The following is a 21,745-nucleotide window of genomic DNA, read 5'->3' on the forward strand; positions in this document are numbered from 1 at the left end:
CTATCTTTTATATACTGCCACCACTAAATTAACTATTTCTATGAATCCGTTGTTCATCCTGTTGTGCTAACGAGGTATGGCAACCTGGACCGATGCATATACATGTGCCTGGTCCTACGTTGTAGCTGACTGACTGACGAATACACTTGAATTGTAAAACATGTTTTTTTGTTGTTGTCACATACTTGACACCTATGTTCCCTGTCTCTATCATTATCCTTTAAAAAAAGAGACTACAATACATTCATAGGTAACTAGCTAACTAACTAACTAACATCATCATCATCATTATCACCAACGCAACAAAGAACAAACACAATTTTCTTCAAATTAAATTTGTATATTAAAAACTTTTAAGAAAAAAAAAGAAAAAAAAGCATACAGTTATGACTGAAAAAGCAAACGAATATCCATCTTCTTTGTGTGTGCGGGCTGGGTGTGTGGACTGTTCAATGTTCAACGGGGATAGTTTTCCCTTTTTTTTGTTTTTTTTTGTTGATAAACTTCATGTAATTTTAAATGATTGTTTATTTTGTGATTAAAAAATGATTCATCAAAACAAGAAAAAAATAGAGACCGATAAAAAGTAATACAAATAATAAAGTAGTTACTGTCGGTCTAAAAATTGAAGTTTTTTGTTGGATTCAATGTTGATGGTTTAGGAAATTGCTTTGAAAATTAAGACGGTTACCACTCTTGGTGCATAGACTACCGATCAAAATTTGATAAGTCTTGCTAATTGAACACTATACTCGGATCCTAAACTAGTCTCGTAACCCCTCACCCACCAGTTAAAACTACACAGCAACTTGAACATGAGAGAAAAGGCGCAAAATATGCAAAAAGCACTTTACTCCAAAGGTTCATTTATGTACACAAAATATAGGGTTTTTATAGTATTTTAGGAGTCCTTGGGTTTTCCTGAAAATTCTGGAATGCTACTAAACATAGTAGCAGTGTAGTAATCAGCCAATCAGAAACTCTACATGTGACTTTTCACTTTCGTGATGTTTCTGGTAAAACTTCTAGCCGAACGCTGATTGGATAAAATGCTTCTTAATGTTTCCTTAGCCTTTCTTGTCTTTTGAGAGAAGTTTTCTGGATCACCCCAACAGGATTCTACAACCTGATCTATCTAATGCTCTACTTTCCATTTGTTTTCATGTCTTATTCATTCATTTAATGTCTAAATTCCAGTTCTCAGTGCAATATGTTCTTTGGTTTTCCTTTTTCTTTTCCCTTCAAGATTCCAAGTTACAGTTTACATCTGGAGAGAGATTGATGATTTTCACGATGTATATTCTATTCACCTTTAAAGTATTTTCCTAATTTCCTTTTCAACTGGAAGCTGGTTAGTTTTCTACCATAGTAGGTTGTTGTTGATGATATTTGGTCAACGGATTTGAAGTATCTTGAGTAGACAGTTTTTTACAAATACCCGTACTTTTTTGACGATGGTTGAAGTAGTTCTCCGAGTTTTAGGTTTCTACCTCTTTTAGAGCTTCTCCATCAAGTGTGATCACATTGATGTCCTTTGTGCTGTATATTATAGTCTTGCTTTCCCGCTTGTGAATACTGAAACCTACTGTTGTGTAAGCTGCTACTACACTGGCTGTCTTCATCTAAACTAGTTACTGTGTATGGGACAGAAACTCTAATTCACCTGGAAGGTCCAAATCGTCAAGCTCTATTCAAACTACCCACTGTATTCCATGCTTCTCCTGTGATATAAAGGTTTTATAATCTAATCAATCACCAGAATAAAGAGAAAGAGTGAGGGTAAGAAGCTTCATTTGACACTAGTTTTCATTTAAAACTCATCTGCGAGCCTCCCTTCCAGCACGATTTTATAGTTTAGTCAACAGTAAGAATTCCATGATACTGACAGCCATCTTAGATATTCCATAGTATCAAAGAATGGGGTCGCTAATCCCATGCTCAACTCTACTACTTTACCTAGCCTTTGGATCGGCAGTAATGGTAGATGAAGCTATATTACGTGTCTCATACTAGGATGGAACAGCAAGCTTTCTAGTGTGCCGTACACCTGTTTTATTGTACTCCAACTGAGATCAATTTATGACAAATACTACTTAAAGACTTAACCAAAACAACTTCAATTAGATTGTTATTATTCTTACTTACTTACTTACGCTTGTTACTTCCAATGGAGCATAGGTTGCCGACCAGCATTCTCCGACCCACTCTGTCCTGGGCCTACCTTTCTAGTTATATCCAGTTTTTGTTCAGTCTTCTCATGTCTGCCCCCATTTCTTGACGTAATGTGTTCTTTGGTCTTTCTCTCCGCCTTTGACCTTCATGAATCCAAGTAAGGGCTTGTCTTGTAGCGTAGTTAGGTGATTTCCTCAATGTGTGCCCTATCCCTCCTGGAATCTGGTTTGTTGTCTCCCACAGTAACTTGTTGCTGACAGTGTCTGGCCGATGGATCCGAAGTATCTTGCGTAGACAACTGTTAATAAACACTTGTATCTTCTGGATAATGGCTTTCGTAGTTCTCCACGACTCCGCCCCATACAGTAGAACTGTCTTGACATTGATCTTGGTGTTGGTTGACAATTGTTTTGAGTTCCAGATGTTCTTTAGTTGTAAATATGCTACTCTTGCTTTGCCGATCCTCACCCTCACATCTGCATCTGATCCACCATGTTCATCAGTGATACTGCCCAGATATGTAAAGGTTTCCACATTCTCCAAAGCTTCTCCGTCAAGTGTTATTCGATTGGTGCATGTTGTATTGTGTCGGAGAGTTTTGCTTTTCCCTTTGTTTACATTGAAACATACTGCTGTTGAGGCTACTGCTACACTGGTGGTCTTCTCCAGCATTTGTTGTTGCGTGTGTCATAGAAGAGCCAGATCATCTGCGAAGTCTAAATCGTCCAGCTGCATCCTAGCTGTCCTCTGTATCCCGTGCATCCCTCCAGATGTTTGACGCTTCATGATCCAGTCAATCACCAGGAGAAAGAGAAAGGGTGAGAGTAAGCAACCTTGCCTAACACCGGTCTTTACCTCGAATAAGTCAGTTAGTTGTCCTGTTATCATTCTACTTGAGTGAATGAATAAACATTCACTATATAAATGTTATCTTTCATTTAATTTCTTAGGTATTCTACTTGGCACCGATAATGATATTGATGAAAATGCTCAATTACATTTTCGTTTACTTGGTACAACATCTAATTTTCGATTGAATAGTTCTACTGGTGAATTAACTACATTACAATTATTAGATCGTGAAAAACAATCCAATTATGAATTAATTGTATTATTAATTGATCATGGTAAACCATCACGTTCAGCAACAGCTAAAGTTCATATACATGTAACGGATATAAATGATCATGATCCAATTGTTGTATTTCCGGTGAATGGTAAAGGTAATATTAGTGTATCTTATCGGGAACCACCTGGTGAAGTAAGTAGAATTTATCTGATGTTTTAAAAAAAATCAATATTTTTTTATAACTTTGATGGCTAGCAGTAGAATCCAAGACTCATGTTTTGTCCTATTTCGGACTCTTCAGATGGATGTATCTGAACTTTTCTTTTATATATTACCACCACTAAATTAACTACCTTTATGAATTTGGTGTTCATCTTGTTGTGCTAATGAGGTATAGCGACTTGGACCGATGCATATATGTGCCTGGTCTTACGTTGTAGCTGACTGACTGATACCATACATTTCTGTTTCCAATGCTTGTGATTCACTAGAACTATTGTGACAATCCATCTAGGATGCACATATACTAAAAGTGACTGATCAATCACAGTCTTAAAAAATCAATGGGAAGATCCAAGCAACCGTTCTTTCTAGAAATGGTCAATAGTCAGACTTTTGAATCTATCCATTACTGTTTCATTTCTTATTATAGACTTATTATCTCAGTACAGCTATCTCATTACAATCTTGTATTTTAGGAACAAAAAGAAGACCCTTGAATTCTATGTCTAATAAGTAATGATAAGACCTTGAGTGATGATCAGGTTGTTACATCTAACATTCAAAAAATCCCCGTTAGTTCCGTACAATTTACAAATTACTCATTTATGTATCAATAAACAAGAACGACGATTCGGTTTTACATAAATGTTACTCAGCTGAATTTGTGCTCAAGAGACGTGGTACAATCAAGCTGTCAAAAACCAGAAAGCGACTCAGATAAGCAAAGAACATAGTCCCATCGTCGAACTATGGATCGATTCAACAGATTTAATCAATAATAACCAAGCCTAAAAGTCTAATTAACAGTGAACAAAGTATATGCGGTTAAGTAAGACAAAATTAAGACTGTCAGTAAACTATTATACAATTTCAAAGAAATGATGCAAATCTGTTCAGTAAAATATTTACTGATGTTGAGTAGTTGAAGGTATTCAACTGGTGACACTGAATCTATACTTCATGTTAACTTGTACTTGTCAATAAGTAACACATCTCTATACACTTTAGATGAATTGGCTGACCCTAGCATAGAACCAACCAACTCATCTTGCTTGCATTGTTCTCATGCTCCAGTTAGGCTTCGGATGATTACGAAAGCTACTATCATCAACACTATATAATTCATATCAAACTATTTTATGATTAGAGACTTTAGATTTCATGATTTAAAATTGGTCAGTGTGTAGCAATATATAATGATATTCTACCCGAAGTTTGTGTTGATGGTGTCGTTCAGAAGAACAATGAAAGCTTCACGACCAAACCATCTAGCTCAGAAAACGAAACTCCATCAAAATCACCCACGTAAGCTACAAATCTTCCCCACCATCTCGAAATTCTATCTACTATTAAATTATATGTTCACATACTATTTCATAAGTTTCATCTCTTCGATGTTTTAATTCAACTTAGTATTGTTTGTTTGAATATTCCCATTAATGTTTTTAGGACTGCAACTAGTCAGTCTCTAATTGGCATATGTGCATATTGTGCGTATTGCCTCAATATAGCCCTATTACACAAGCATTGTAAGCAAAGATGGACAGTGGCTAGCAGTATAATCCAGGACGCGCTTTTCGTCCTATTTGGCACTCGTCAGATGGATGTACCTTCATCTCAGAGTTGATGTTCACTCTGGGACTCGAATCTAGTACCTTTCGCTTCAAACACCATCGCGTTATCCACTCGGTCACTGAGTCCTGATAGCCACTTGCTTGTGCGATGGGGTGAAGTTTGAATTCAACTTATTATTGTTTGTTTGAATCTTCATATTGTAATGTAACCTATTAATCTACTATAATCTCTTACAGATAGTAGCACGAATTGAAGCACGTGATCCTGATGAAGGACATAATTCTTTATTACATTTCAATTTATATTCTGGTAATGAAGCTTCAGTATTTCGTCTTGGTAGTACATCAGCTGAATTAATCATTGATCGTGAATTAACTTTACAAGATATTGGTTTATATCCATTAATAATACATATACAAGATGCTGGTATTCCATCACGTACAACAGAAGTGAAACTATTAGTTAAAGTAAATGCTTTTTATTTCTTTGACAAAATTGTCTTTTAAATTTTAACTTGACTAAGCAATGATGGATAGTGGCTAGCAGCGGAATCCAGTTTGACGCGCGTTTCGTCATATTTGGGACTCGTCAGCTGGGTGTGCCTGCATGAATTAAGGCTATATCGAGGCAATACACACAGTTTGCACATATGCCAATTAGAGACTGACCAGTTGCAATCCTAACACATCGATGGGAAGATTCAAACAAATAATACTAAATGAATTTAACTCGACTAGTTTATAAATTGAATGACAACAATATCCGAATGTATATAAACTCAATAGGTAATTGAAATCCACCAAACTATATTCTGTCTTTAATGAATGCATATAGTTTATTAGTTAGGGAGAACACCAATCCAGTCACACTTGATGGAGAAACTTTGGAAGAGGTGGAAACATTCACGTACCTGGGAAGGATCATTGGTAAACAAGGAGGATCGGATGCAGATTGGCAAAGCAAGGGCAGCATTTCTACAATTGAAGAATACATGGAATTCAAAACAACTCTCAACTAACTTCAAAGTGAAAGTCTTCAATATGAAAGTCAAGACAGTCCTACTGTACGGAGCTGAAACGTGGCGAACTACTACATCCATCGTCAAGAACGTAAAACTATTTATAAACAGTTGTCTACGCAAAATACTCAACATCCATTGGTTGGATACTATCAGCAAAAACGTTTTATAGGAGAGGACAAATCAGCTTCCATCTGAAGAGGAAATTAGGAAAAGACGTTGGAAGTGGATAGGAAGTACATTAAAGAAATCACCAATGTACATTATAAGGCAATCCCTAACTTGGAATCCGGAAGGGAAGCGGAAAAGAGGGAGGCCAAAAAACACATTACTTTGGGAAATAGAAGCCGATATGAAAAGGATGAATGTTAACTGGAAGTAACTAGAAAGGATTGTCTAGGACAGAGTTGGATGGAGAATGCTGCTGAGCGGCCTATGCTCCTCGACATCTAGCGGTGGTAATGTCTAACTTCAACCGATCCACGATTATTGTCATAATGGGCTGAAGAACCATTGGAAATCAATTAATAGAAAACAACTGTTTTAGTGAAGTTTCATATTCTTCAGTAGTGTACATCCACAAACTTAATACTGTTAACAACGGAACTTTTATATCTTCATCAAACAGGATCACTGAATTGCACAACCCATTCATTACAATAATACAAACCCATGTTCGTAATAGTTGTATTAATACAGATTGTCACAATAAACTTCTATTCCTAACCTGTCTAATCATTACAGAAGAATAGCAAATCAGTTAACTTTATATAATTAAGACTGAAAAACTAACATAATAATACACATTAACTTAAAGATCATAAAGCATCTATAATAAGAAATCATAATTTGTATTTAACTAAGTCATCAATGATACAAAAGTAAATAATAGGTATATAATTACTTACTTACTATTTACTTACGCCTGTTACCCTCTAGTGGAGGAGAATAGGCCGCATACTAGTATTCTCCATCCAACTCTGTCCTGAGCCAATCCTTTCCAGTTCTTTCCAGTTAACATTCATCCTTTTCATATCTTCTTCTATTTCCCAAAGTAATGTGTTTTTTGGCCATCCTTTTTTCTGCTGCCCTTCAGGATTCCAAGTTAGGTATTGCCTTATAATGTACATTGGTGATTTCTTTAATGTACTTCCTATCCACTTCCAACGTCTTTTCCTAATTTCCTCTTCAGATGGAAGCTGATTTTTCCTCTCCCATAAAACGTTGTTGCTGATAGTATCTGGCCAGTAAATGTTGATTATTTTGCATAGACAACTGTTTATAAATACTTGTACCTTCTTGACGATGGATGTAGTAGTTCGCCACGTTTCAGCTCCGTACAGTAGGACTAGCTGTATAATTAATTAACTGTAATGCATGAACAGTAAAACATACAACAACGATTAATGATTACAATAAGGATAGTGTAAAAATCTTGTAAATAGAATACCTTATGAATACACAATGAAAATATACCTAATAATCTAACGTAAAATTGTTTTCTGGGAGTTTCAACTTTCCAAGATAATAGCCAATATCAGACTAATATCTCGATATTTTATTTATCATATTGAATACAATAAACTCTTAAACTAAGATGGTGATTGTAGATAGTCAACAAGAAACCCTGGACCTAGGTTTCGTGCAACTTGACATTCGTCAGCACAGTATATCTGTAATCTTAAAGGAACTGATGCTCGCTGACATATTCGATCCCAATATCACTCAGTTTCACAATCATAGATGTTACTACTGATCTATCTGGCCTGCAACTAACCTCCTGTAGGATTGAGATATATTCACAATGAATTGATCACTAGATAATGATCAATCAAGTATGAAGATTGTTAAACTATAAAGTTAAAATCCCATGATTTTACTGTTAATTAGTAGTATCTAATATTATTAATGAAATACTGTCACTACGAAGTTAATTTAGTTACTATCTATAAACGTCTGAGTTTAGTTATGACGACTTATATCTCATAAGTCATCTGTAATTTTTACTCATTTTTAATCAATGATTGGTTCTTTTTTGTTCATTTTGAATCATAATTGAATATAATTAATATCAGAACGGGTTCTATGGAGATTTAGTATTTTCATAGTTGAAAGCGTGAGTGCGCATCCACGACCTCGCCTCGCGAGGTGGACAGTTGCTCACTTTCATGGATTGGTTGAAGTTAGACATTTACACCGTTGGATGCCGGCTCAGTGGTCTAGTGGTTAAACATTCGCGCGCGAGACTGATAGGTCCTGGGTTTGAATCTCGTGAGGCGGGATAGTGGATGTGCACTGCTGAGGAGTCTCATAATAGGACGAAACGGCCATCCAGTGCTTCCAGGTTTTCCCTGATGGTCTAGCTTCAATTGACTCACGCTTTCAACAATTGAATATGAATTGTTACATTGTAGACAACAAATCAACAGAACGAAAACAGAAAAAAAATTAATCTTTAAAGAAACGTTCCTTTTACAGGTTCTTTTTTCTTTTTTTCGTGCAAAATAAAATAAAAAAATAGAAAAAAAAATTTAAATTTCCGGTTAGATTCTTATGGTTAGTTTTACTTTTCCTCTTTTGCTATACATTTTACTGTGATAGAAAATAATTTTAACTATACCCCTCTCTATCTTAGCAACTAACGTTGTCTCCCCCTCCCTCTCTCTCTCTTTTTGTTTGTCTTATTTGTTCTTCTCATTGAATATCGGTATCGGATATGGTTTTTACGAAAAGAAAAAAAGAAAAAATCAAAACATATCATTCTATCGTAGTAATAAATCTACTACTATATGTATGTATATATATGAATGTTTGTATGTAGATGTACTTACTTACTTACTTACTTACGCCTGTTACCTCTCATGGAGGAGCATAGGCCGCCCACCAGCTGATGTAGATGAGCATTTATGTTGCTCATGTGATTGTTTCTAAATTGTTCTCAACTTGAAAAAATAAAAAAGGGGGGAATTAGATTATAGCTACTATCAGCTATTAGAAGTATATATATATATACCTCCGGATTTTATTGAATAGTCTTGTGTGAACTTCTTCAGGAAAAAAACGGAATACCAAGAGGTTGTTGGGTTTTTTGTTTGGTTGTTGAAACCTTTTTTAGATTTTAAATTTTATATTATCATATCAGTTAAATCTTTCATTAACATTATATAGTATTCTTGAAAGTAATTGAAGGTACTCTTAATGTATAAAGATTTTGTATTACCCAATGGTTATAGATAGTCATAGAAAGTGTAAAGTTATGCACATAATGTCCTGCAACTCAAGTACAGTAGATCTCCACAAAGCCCCCTTCTCAAATAGTAATTTAGTTGAGTTCCTGACCATTATGTACATAACTTTACACTTTCTAAGATTATCTATTTATTTATTTAAGCACATAAATATTGGTACAACGAGTCACTAGATGTATATGTGCCACACAAATCTCATTTGATTTGTATGAGGGCTATGATACTGCCCAGGCGCCCAGACTGAAGCAGGTGGTTTTCCTAGGGGACCACACCCCGAGCCTTTGACCTAAAGATCTGATCCACAAGGCAGTGGAGCATCGTGAGGAGATGCAGTCCCATGGTTGCCGGCGACCGACAATTGATTCATACGTCATTTGTTCCCTCAGGATACTGGAGCCCATGTGCACCATTGGTTTGGAGTCAGGGTTTTCCAACTCCCCAAGGTGGACGGGCCATGTCCACCAACCCGGTTCAAGCTCCGGACATTGGATTTTCGTCCTTTCACTTTTGTAAACAACAATAACGTCACGAGAAGGCAGTGAGTAGTACTTCTCTGGCAGAGGCTATATATTCGCGTGGTCATGTGAGAGCATTTGGAGAGGGAGAGCGGACTCTCCTCACTCTCGGCCTTACCAGTGCATTTATCTATGAAACTGATTGATCACACCTTATTATTAGCTTTTGCTTTGTCTTACTGCCGTGCTTCGTTAATCGTTTATCTCGTTAACCATTATCATACAAATCTTAACGGTGTATAAAATCAAAAGGCAAAGCGAAACAGCAACAACAGTTTATTGTCAAATAATACAGGCCACAAAGCTACAAGCACATGAGCAAATATCAGCAAGTAAGTGCAAGCAAAAGTTGGATAGAACTAGAATGGAAGGTGGAGGATAGAGTGGGTTGGAGAATGCTGGTCGGCGACCTATGCTCCATTGGGAGTAACAGGCGTAAGTAAGTAAGTAAGTAAGTGAGTGCAAGCAATTAAATAGGCAAATTTATAGCCAAATTGTATAAGGGGCACAGCAAGACAAAGCAAAAGCTTATCATAGGATTTGGGTCATAGAATGATATTTAAGCAATCAACATTTTTGTTAGAGTCCATCATGTGGTCTAGTGATCATAACAGTACAAAGATATATGCAAATTGTTACTATCCAAATGACGATATCTGTTAAGTTAGTGAATAAAAAAGTGGCTTAGCCAGAAATGAACCATAATCCAAAATTGATTGTAGGATAAATTCATTTAGTATTGTTTGTTTAAATCTTCCCATCTATATGTTAGGACTGCAACTGGTCAGTCTCTAATTGGCATATGTGCATACTGTGCGTATTGCGCCTCGATATAGCCTTAATTCACGAGGATTATAAACAAAGATGGATATAATGGCTAGCTGACGAGTCCCAAATAGGATAAAACGCATATCAAACTGGATTCCACTGCTAGCCACTATCCATCTTTGCTTACAATGATTGTAGGATAGTTGCTATGCTAGCATTAAAATTTTTTTTCTTTTTATTTACCTTTTGCCCTTGGCAACAGATCACTGATTCTCCACCACGTCATATTTATTCTAATCGATTTACGAACTTATATCATTCTACAAAGAATGATTTAAATCATCACCCTCAATTAAAAGATCAACCTTATTATCATCAATTAATCAATAATAATAATAATAATAATGAAAAATTAATTAAAATCAATGAAATTAATAATCAAGGTGAGAATTCAATTACTACAGGATCTATACTTATTGCAATTGTTGCATTAAGTTGTGCTATCATTCTTGTACTTTTAGGTATTATTATATATGTTTGTGAACGACGTGGATTTCAAAATTTTTGTTCTAATCATCATATTACTAATACTAATACTACCATTAATAGTAATATTCATAATAATGAAAATAATCATGATGATAGTCGTCTAAATAATCCTATGCAATATCTATTACATAATCATCATTCATTCAATAATAATAATAATATTAAATTAATCGATAAAAAATTTCATTGGAAAAATATATTAAATTCAGAATATAGTAATAATAATAATAATATAACAACATTATATCCCAATAAATCAATATTGATCGATAATCATAATCATAATGATAAACTTTTTAATTACTATTATCATTCCAATAATTCAATACAATTTAATCATGAAAAAAATCAATATATTGATCCATCCAATCATTTACCAATCAAATCAAATATATTGATCGAAAATAATCAATTAAATGATCATGATCATGAAAATAATAATCAATATATTGATCCATCAAATCATTTACCCTTCAAATCAAATATATTGATTGAAAATAATCCATTCAACCATGATCATGAAAAAAATCAATATATCGATCCATCCAATAATATACCATTCCAATCAATATTGATTGAAAATAATCGATTAAATCATGATCGTGATCATGATAATACTAAAGAATATACAACATTACCATTGAATGAAAAACAATATTGGATATTGAAAAATGATGAATATACATTACCTAATCAATATGAACAAAAAATTTTATCATTTATTCATAATAATCATCAAGAGAAGTTATCAAGGCAACAACAACAACAACAACAACAACATGATAATGATCAACAAAATTTAAATATGAAATCAACAATATCAATGAATACATCAACCATAGATTTCATAACTAATACTACTATATCAAGCAATAGTAATAATAATAATATTACTATGGTGACAGCTACTGATAATATGATGAATAGTAGTATGATTAGTAATAATAATAAAATGAATCCAATTTATTTTACACAATCATTAAAATTAAAAAAATCAAATACTCCAATTGTTAATAATCAGAATCATAATATAAGCAATGATCCATTGAATAACCATTACAATGAAAGAAATCCATTAAAAACTTCTAGAAGTTGGGAATATATTGTAATACCACATAATAATAATCAAGTATGTTCATTGTTTTATTTATTATTGTCATGTAATGAATTATATAATATCAGAAGGGGGGTTCATGAAGATCTTAGTAATTTCAATTATATAGTTGGGATCATGAATCAATTGAAGCTAGAACAGCATGGAAAGCCTGGAAGCACTAGACGGCCGTTTCGTCCCATTATGGGACTTCTCAGTAGTGCGCATCTACGATCCCGCTCTCAGGGCTCCAATACAGGACCTATCAGTTTCGCGTGATAGCGCCTAACCACTAGACCACTGAGGTGGCCGGCATCCAACGGTGATAATGTCTAACTTTAACCGATCCACAAAATTGAGTTGATATCTCCCAGCAGATCTAGTTGAAGTTAGACATTGACATCAGTAGATGCCAGCTCAGTGGTCTAGTGATTAGGCGCTCGCGTGCAGTGATGTAATCTATTCCACTGTTATCATTGACTTCTAAACTGCCTTGATTGGTTTAAAAATTTCGTATACTCATATAAATATTACTGTATATTAAAGTACAGCCTGATGAGAATCTAATCGGTTAAGTGCTATGACGCGAAAATGATAGGTGCTAGGTTCAAATCTCACGAGGCGGGATCATGTATGTGCACCGCTGTGGAGTCGCACAATAGGACGAAACGGCCATTAAGTGCTTCCGGGTTTTCCATGGTGGTCTAGCTTCAATTAACTCATGATCTGAACTATATATAAAATTATACAATAGTCAATTATTGTTAAAATCATTAATTACGAATAATAAATGGTGAGATTATAATTTATAGATGAACAAATCGGATTTAAAATACAAGATCTTAAATTTTGGCGCTAGATTTATCTAGTCATTTGGCTAAATGTCAGGTCCTCATGAAAGCACTAAATATAATTTCTAATCATAACGGTCAACTGTAAATCTTATTCATAGTTCCTCGCACTAATTTAGGTTGGGTATTAACTCGCTTAATAGGTATGAATGTGTGATGAATAGTTTTCAATTTCCTTTTGTTAGAATTCAAGTTCTATATAGTTCAAATCATGAGTCAGTTGAAGCGAGACCACCATGGAAAACCTGTAAGCACTGGACGGCCGTTTCGTCCTATTGTGGGACTCCTCAACAGTGAGCGCCCACGATCTCGCCTGGCGGGATTTGAACCCAGAACTTATCAGTCTCGTGCGTGAGTGCTTAACCACTAGACCACTAAGCCGGAATCCAACGGTGTTAATGTCTCATGACTCATGATTTCAACTATATAAAATAACTAAAATCTCCACCATACCGCCTTCTAAGAATTCAAGGTTACAAATAATCAGTCACTAATGCTACATGTACATGCTGATTATTGTTACTTTATTGTACAGATTGGGTTAAGTAGTGTTCAATTGTTGAAAGATGAGTGCTTGAATTATTTACTTAAATACGAACTCTATACCTCTCCATATATGGTCCACTTTGAAAGTTTAGAACTTTATGGATTAAAGATATATTGATTAGGCGGTCTAAAACATTCCTTCAATCTAATCCTACCATAAATGACAATGTTCTTTACTTGGTAATTACTAGTATAGCAAACTGAAGAATATTTCATGCATCACTAGCTCCTATACATAATATTAGTGTAACTCATAAAGAAAATGTACTTAATATGTACTGTGTTCTACTGATATCAACAAATATAAGTAGTATATGTATCATCAATCGAAAGTGAAATGTCTGGTGACAGAAAATTAAGAAGATCAAAGAAAAAAAGAGAACGAGAACAGTGAATGGTTGCCATGGAAACGAAGGAATAATTAAGTCTAAGACAATTGATAGGCATTTTTCAAATAAAGTATTTATTTAAAAAAATTCCCATATTGTGATTTAGAACAACATATAAAAGTGAACAATATTATTTTCATAGTTGAAATCATGAGTCAATTGAAGCTAGACCACTATAGAAAACCTGGAAGCACTGGACAGTCGTTTCGTCCAATTATGGGACTCCTCAGCAGTGTGCATCCACGATTTCGCATTCACGAGATTCGAACCTAGGACCTACCAGTCTCGCGCCGGAGCACTTAACCGATTAGATTCTCATCACGCTGTACTCTAATATACAATAATATTTATATGCATATACAAAATTATTCAACCAATCAAAGCAGTTCATGAGTCAATAATAACAGTGGAATAGATTACATAACTAAACATAATAAGTGAAAAGTACAAATTGATAGTGTGGTGACCGGTGTACTAGTTATGATAAGATTAATAAAGGTTTGAATCAATCAGAAGGGGTTTTTGTGGATATTTCAGTATTTTCATAGTTGAAATCATGAATCCATTGAAGCTAGACCACCAGGGAAAACCTGGAAGCATTGGACGGCCGTTTCGTCCTATTATGGGACTCCTCGGCAGTGCGCATCCACGATCCTGCTTCGCGAGCGAGATTCGATCCCAGGACCTACCAGTCTCGCGCCAGAGTACTTAACCGATAGATCAATGTTACATAATTGGGAAATAGGTCAATGATTAGAAAAATATAAACACTGAAATAACATTCATAACAATTATAAGATTACGCAATATCAAATGTTTAGATAATTGGACCGTGAAACATATATTTGAGGAGAATATATAGTAGGAGGGGGTGAAGACAAATAAATGAAGAAAGAGTATGGAAAACAAAATTATTTATTAAGGCCAAAGGAGAGATAAGACTGTTACAAGTTTTTTATGAACGCAAAGACTTGGATTGTTGACTGGAATTTTTATAGCTTCTGCTATGTGTAACAGACGAGATCGAACCCCATTAAGAAAACTAATAGGAATACGATAAATAACTTTAAATAACTCATTTCTGTCAACGATATGACCACTATCGATTAAATGTGAAAGAACTGAGCTCCGTATTATCTTGATAGTACCTTTCCTTAACCACAAAGAGAAGTGTTCACTAGGATCGAATTCCTATAGCTTCTGCTATGTGTAAGAGACGAGATAGAACCCCATAAAGAAAACTAATAGAAATACAATAAATAACTTTAAATAACTGATTACTGTCAACTATATGACCACTACCGATAAAGTGTGAAAGAACCGAGCTCCGTATTATCTTGATAGTACCTTTTCTTAACCACAAAGGGAGGTATTCACTAGCTCTTTAGTTCAATTGTCTAGTAGTATGCCCAATATAGTTTGTATGGTTCTCAAATACATTTGATTGTCTCCACTTGTGTTCTCATTCTCTATACAATGAAGTTGTTAGGATTCAATGCTTATTTAAAGTTAACAACTATTTCATAGAATGATTGACAATAAAAATCTTATCATACTATTTCCGGTTGTTATAGTTGATGTCAATCATAATTATTTCTTCCATTTTAGATATGTTTCACCTATTTTTTACCAAAAAATCTAAACTATACACAGTTATATGAAGTAGCTTGATAAAACGTTAACATTTTTAGTTGTTAACTGATAAACGGAAACTTTGTCTGGATACTTACTTACTTACTTACGCCTGTTACCCCTCGTCGAGGAGCATAGGCCGCTCACCAGCATTCTCCATCCAACTCTGTCCTGAGCCTTCCTTTCCAGTTCTTTCCAGTTAACATTCATCCTTTTCATATCTGCTTCTATTCCCCGATACAATGTGTTCTTTGGCCTTCCTCTTTTCTGCTTCCCTTCAACATTCCAAGTTAGGGATTGCCTCGTGATGCAGTTTAGTGATTTCCTTAATGTATGTCCTATCCACTTCCAACGTCTTTTCCTAATTTCCTCTTCAGATGGAAGCTGGTTTGTCCACTCCCATAAAACGTTGTTCCTGATAGTATCCGATCAATGGATGTTGAGTATTTTGCGTAGACAACTGTTTATAAATACTTGTACCTTCCTGATGATGGTCGTAGTAGTTCTTCACGTTTCAGCTCCATACAGTAGGACTGTGTTGACGTTCGTATTGGAGATTCTGACTTTGAAATTAGTTGACAGTTGTTTTGAGTTCCATGTATTCTTCAATTGTAGAAATGCTACCCTTGCTTTGCCAATCCTCGCCTTTACATCTACATCCGATCCTCCTTGTTTATCAATCAGAAATAATCTTATTGGTTGATTTATCCTGTTGTTGTTGTGTGTTTTGTTAACCAATCGACGTAAATTATGCGGGATCGTGGATGCGCACTGCTGAGGAGTCTCACTATAGGACGAAACGGCCGTCCAGTGCTTCCAGGTTTTCCATAGTGGTCATGATCTCAACTAGACAATATCATGTTGTATAGCATAATAATCAATCAATGTTATCCAAGATACTTTAATTATGGATTGAATTTCAATGTTGACAAGGCGTCGAAATGTTGGGACGACTAAATATAAAAATGTAAATGAAGACTCAAAATAGTTTTCATACAATCATTGTATACTCTGTAGATAAAACAACGAAATTGAAAACAAAAGTGATTTAAACAAAGATTGATAGCAGTGGAATCCAGGAAGCGCGTTTTGTCCCATTTGAGACACGTTAACTGGATGTACCTACATCTCAGAGTTAATGTCCACTCTGGGACTCGAACTCAGTACTGTTGGGTCGGCTTACAATAAACTCTAGAGAGGCTCATAAAGAGCCCAACCAATCAGTGATTAGTTAGAAGCTATGCTACTAAAAATGCTACTAAAATAACAAGGTCCTGATTGGCTGTTAACATACTGCTACTATGGAATCTCAAGGTCTTTTAATTACTATAAAACCCCTGTTTTTCTGTACATAACTGAACCTTGTAGTAAAGTGCTTCTCTGATACTCGTGTCTTCTCTCTGGTCTTTCAAGTCGCTGAGTAGTGCTAGCCTGGGGTTATCCGAATAGCTAGGATCCGAATAAAGCGTTCAACCTACGAGACATAACAAGTACCTTTCGCCATCACGTTATCCACTGAGCTACAGAGTCCTGATAGCCATTTGCTTGTACAATGGGGGTGAAGTTTAAATTCACTTAGTATTATTTGTTTGAATCTTCCCATTGATGTATATGATTGCAACTGATCAGTCCCAGAGTGAACATCAACACTGAGATGTAGGTACATCCAACTGACGAGTCCCAAATAGGATGAAACGCGCATCAAACTGGATTCCACTGCTAGCCATTATCCATCTTTGCTTATAATGCTTGTGAATTAAGGCTATATTGAGGCAATATGCACAGTATGCATATATGCCAATAAGAGACTGATCAATTGCTGTCCTAAACATCAATGGAAAGATTTATGTAAACAATATTAAATGCATCAAGATGATAATCTGTTTGAACACTATTTTTTACATTGGGTATCTGAAGACAGAGGTAAAATATCCTGAACCCAGAATTTGTGCTAAACACTTTGGTCTGTGAAAGTTTATAGACTCATTCACGGATTTGAGTTTTTACTTTGTACCCCACGCTGGACAATACTTAGTGTGGTGGGGTTAGAAAACGTTGATCCTAAAAATGCACACCTCATCTTATATCACGGATATCCGTATCAGGCAGTAAGGTCCCAACAACTACGAAACTAACACGAAAATTACCCACAAAAAGGTCCTATGTGACCGACCTCAAGCAGTTTTCCCTTGGTCACTGTGGTCACGCTTTCAAGTTCCTAAGATCACCTCCAATCCATTTCCCTTTTGAGGTACCTCTAGAGGAATCCTGTTACGGTGTGGGCAACCGAGAAGTGATAACTGCACTCATACCACTAACAGCATTCAAGATCACTGACTGACTTTTATTTCAAATTCACTAAACCTTCGCTTTGAACAGGCAATTAATATCATTAACCTTCATACAAACGTTCATCTGCTCAAATTAAGTTAGAAAAAGCTTGTAATTATGTTACTAAATTGAGTATATAATTTTTACTAGTTAATGATATAGTTTACAAAATAACAAACTGAATATTATTTAGCCCAATATATAGGTATGTCCTGGGTTCGAATCTTGTGAGGTGAGGTTTTGGATGCGCACTGTCACTGATGAGTCCCACAAAAGGACGAAATGACTGTCCGGTACTTTCAGGTTTTCCTTGGTGGTCTAGCTTCAATTGACTCATACTTTCAACAATGAAAATACTGAAATCTCCACAAAACCCCTTCTGATAACAATATATATATATATATCTTTTATTTTTCTGAATGTTGAACTAATCTCTTCTTCATTTCTCTTGTTTTATTCGATTACTTCAAGTCATTGTCTCCTTTATCATCAATCAAAGGAAAACACAATAAACCACAGGAACAACAACAAGAAGGTTAGTGTTGAATTTTTGTTTTATGGAATGTATATTTGTAAATAAGTCATTGAATATTATCACAGTATAATTGGGTATGATTCGACTCATATAGAACATATACTTCCCTCATAAAATGAAAGTATCTGATAAGCACAGATGATGGTGTCTAGCACTGGAATACAGGATTCAAGTTTCGTTCTATTTGAGATTGATCAGCTGAATGTGCCTGTATCCCAAAGTTGATGTTCACTCCACCATCTATGTCTGCTTACAACATTTGTGACTTAAGGCGATATCGAAGCAATCTGCACATGATGTACATATGCCAATAAGAGATTGATCCATTGAAGTCCTAAACATCAGTGAGAGGATTTAAACAACCAATACAAAAATGAACTAATTCTTTTTTAGCTATGACTTCTCATTAAGTTGAATCCTTGATGGTAAACCAGTTCATAGGTGTTCACTTCTAAAGAAACTTAAACAATATCTAGTAGTTATAAAGAACTTTATAGTTGTTACTGGTTCGTGATGGAAATCTAATTTACACTAAGTTTTACATATTCCTAAACTTTTATCATTTTAGACATTAACAACAGTGAATGACAACTCAATGGTCTAGAGGTTAGACGTTCTCACACGAGATCAAAAAACCTGAGTTAGAGTCCTGCTTGTAAGATCGTGGGTGTGCACTACTGAGGAATCTTACATTAGGATTAAAACGACCGTTCAGTACTTCTAGGTTTTCAATGATAGTCTAACTTAGATTGACTCATGAATTCAGTTGTGAAAATATTATAATCTCAACAAATCTCCATACTGGAAATAGAGTTACTAATTGTTATAACTTGTGGCCTAGTGGATGCCTTGTTAACGTATAATGTGATAAGACCGCCAAACAGAGAGCAGCGAATGATCGATTGGAACAATGATACACAAAAAGCCGTATAAGCAGTCCTGAGTACTTATCAATCATGTTTTCTACCTAGCCCAGCCAGTTAAGTCCGGAACACCAATAAAGGAATCTGCAATATGGATCTTTATTCTCAAACATACTGGGTTTATATACTAAACAAACTAACCACATTGTATCATGAAATGGAAAATAATATTTGTACAAGATTCGGCCAAATGTGGCTGTGAATGTGGGGAATTGTAACTAATGGACTACGGATAACTCAAGAATGGTAAATCGTATAATAATAGTCTATAGGCCAAAATAAAGCTTATAATAAGAGGGACACGAATATGAATAGTTTAGTTACTTAACAATTATACAATAGGAAATATACATATCGTATTTGTCCACAAATAGTTCTCATGAATTACCATTCATAAATCTCCAAGGGATGTAACATTAATCATGTTTTATATAGTAAAGATCATGAGTCAGTTGAAACTAGACCACTATGGAAAAACTGGAAGCACTGGACGGCCGTTTCGTCTTCTTGAGAGACTCCTCAACAGTGCGCATCCACGGTCCCGCACTCGCGAGATTGGAACCCAGGACCTACCAGTCTTACGCCAGAGCACTCAACCGACAGACCACTGTGCCGGTGTCCAACGGTGTTAATGTCTAACCTCAACCAATCCACAAAATTGTGCGACCAACTTCCATTGTACTGAGGTAGATACCTGTCTCTACATGACATGGATTAGCTCCACTGGTCACAACTTCTCACTAGAACTCCAGGAATTACCTCATGGAGCCAGTAACTAGTGAGTATATGATTATTATCACAAGGGGGGTTTGTGTTTCTTATTTTTTATAATTAAATAATGTTAAATTCATTTACTTATTTCTTATTTATTCATTTAGCTTCATGGATTTCTAATAATCAAACAATTCCATCAAATAAATCAACAACAATTTTATCACCCCAAGAATCAACTATACATCATATAGGTAATTGTCTTTCAGATAATCAATCTTTTACTACTACTTGTACTACTAATACTACTGCAACGACGACAACGATGATGACGATGTCTACGACGCCGACTGTCACATCATCAAAATATACTGATTATACTGCGATTGAACAAAATTCTAATCATTTAAAAACATTTAATAAACAATATCATACTAATTTATCAGTACTATATTTAAATAATTCAAAAAATATTATTGATTCTAATCAATTAAATCATAAACAACAAATCAATAATCAATCATTTATACCAATCAATTTAATTGAATTAGGTGATCAACAATTATATGATATGAAATCTTATCCATGTGATCATTCAATCATGAATGATTCTAGGTATCCTTCAGTTAGTAACCATAGTAACAATAGTAATAATAATACATTCATATATATGATTAATGATCAACAGTATTCACAATCACATCATCATCATCATCATCAAAATAATGATAATAATTCACCAGTTTCAACGGATTTTGTTTAAAATAAATCGGTTCAATGATCAATTTCTTGTTTGTTTATTTGTTTTTCTTCTTTTTTTTGTTTTTTTTCTTTTTACAAAACTTTCACAATAAAATGTTAAACATTTGTATAAGGGGTTTTGTGGAGATTTAATATTTTCATAGTTGTAAGCGTGAATCAATTGAAGCTAGACAATGAAGGAAAACCTGGAAGCACTGGATGTCCGTTTCGTCCTGTTATGGGACTCCTCAACAATTGGTGTACGGTCGCTCAACTTTGTGGATTGGTTGGAGTTAGACATTAACACCATCGGAATGCCGGCTCAGTGGTCTATCGGTTAAGTGCTCTAACGCGAGACTTGTAGGTCCTGAGTTCGAATCTGATGAGGCGAGGCCGTGGATGCGCACTGCTGAGGAGTTCGGCAATAGGACGAAACGGACGTCCAGTGCTTCCAGGTCTTCGTTGGTGGTCTAGCTTCAATTGGCTCACGCTTGCAGCTTGTATAATTGTACATTTTTTTACATAAAAGGATTCATTACATTAGATTATATAACAACATTACTTATCATAGATTTATACTAAAATATATATGAATAAAAAGCATTGATGAAACGAAGAGATGATTGTAATTCTTGAAGATTATCAATATGGGGTTGTAGAGATTGTTGAGTTTAGATTGATCTAATAAATGTTAGACAAACACTGAAAACCTAGAAGTGTCAGAAGGCTCAATGGTCTAGAGGTTAAGATTTCATATATGAGATTGAAGGTCTTGGGTTCGAGTCTCGCGTGTAAGATTGTATGTGTAAATTTCTGACAAGTTCCAGACTAGAACGAAACGGCAGTTCAGTGTTTTC

The 21,745-nt window shown here is 35.0% G+C and overlaps 1 protein-coding gene across 1 annotated transcript in view; it reads left to right on the forward strand.

Moving 5' to 3' along the window:
* Smp_151620 (cadherin-related) overlaps positions 1-20,910 on the forward strand; it is a gene marked incomplete at both ends in the record, with an annotated part of 49,582 nt that extends 28,672 nt beyond the window's left edge. Inside the window, 5 exons of the mRNA XM_018795152.1 lie at positions 3,123-3,433; positions 5,275-5,505; positions 10,850-12,265; positions 18,450-18,513; positions 20,315-20,910. Coding sequence (XP_018649494.1) covers positions 3,123-3,433; positions 5,275-5,505; positions 10,850-12,265; positions 18,450-18,513; positions 20,315-20,910 — 2,618 coding nt within the window. The remainder of the gene's footprint in view (positions 1-3,122; positions 3,434-5,274; positions 5,506-10,849; positions 12,266-18,449; positions 18,514-20,314) is intronic.
* Between the last annotated feature and the right edge of the window lie 835 nt (positions 20,911-21,745).

This window comes from Schistosoma mansoni, chromosome 1 (genome assembly GCF_000237925.1).
Source record: "Schistosoma mansoni strain Puerto Rico chromosome 1, complete genome".
Taxonomy (NCBI): Eukaryota; Metazoa; Platyhelminthes; class Trematoda; order Strigeidida; family Schistosomatidae; genus Schistosoma; species Schistosoma mansoni.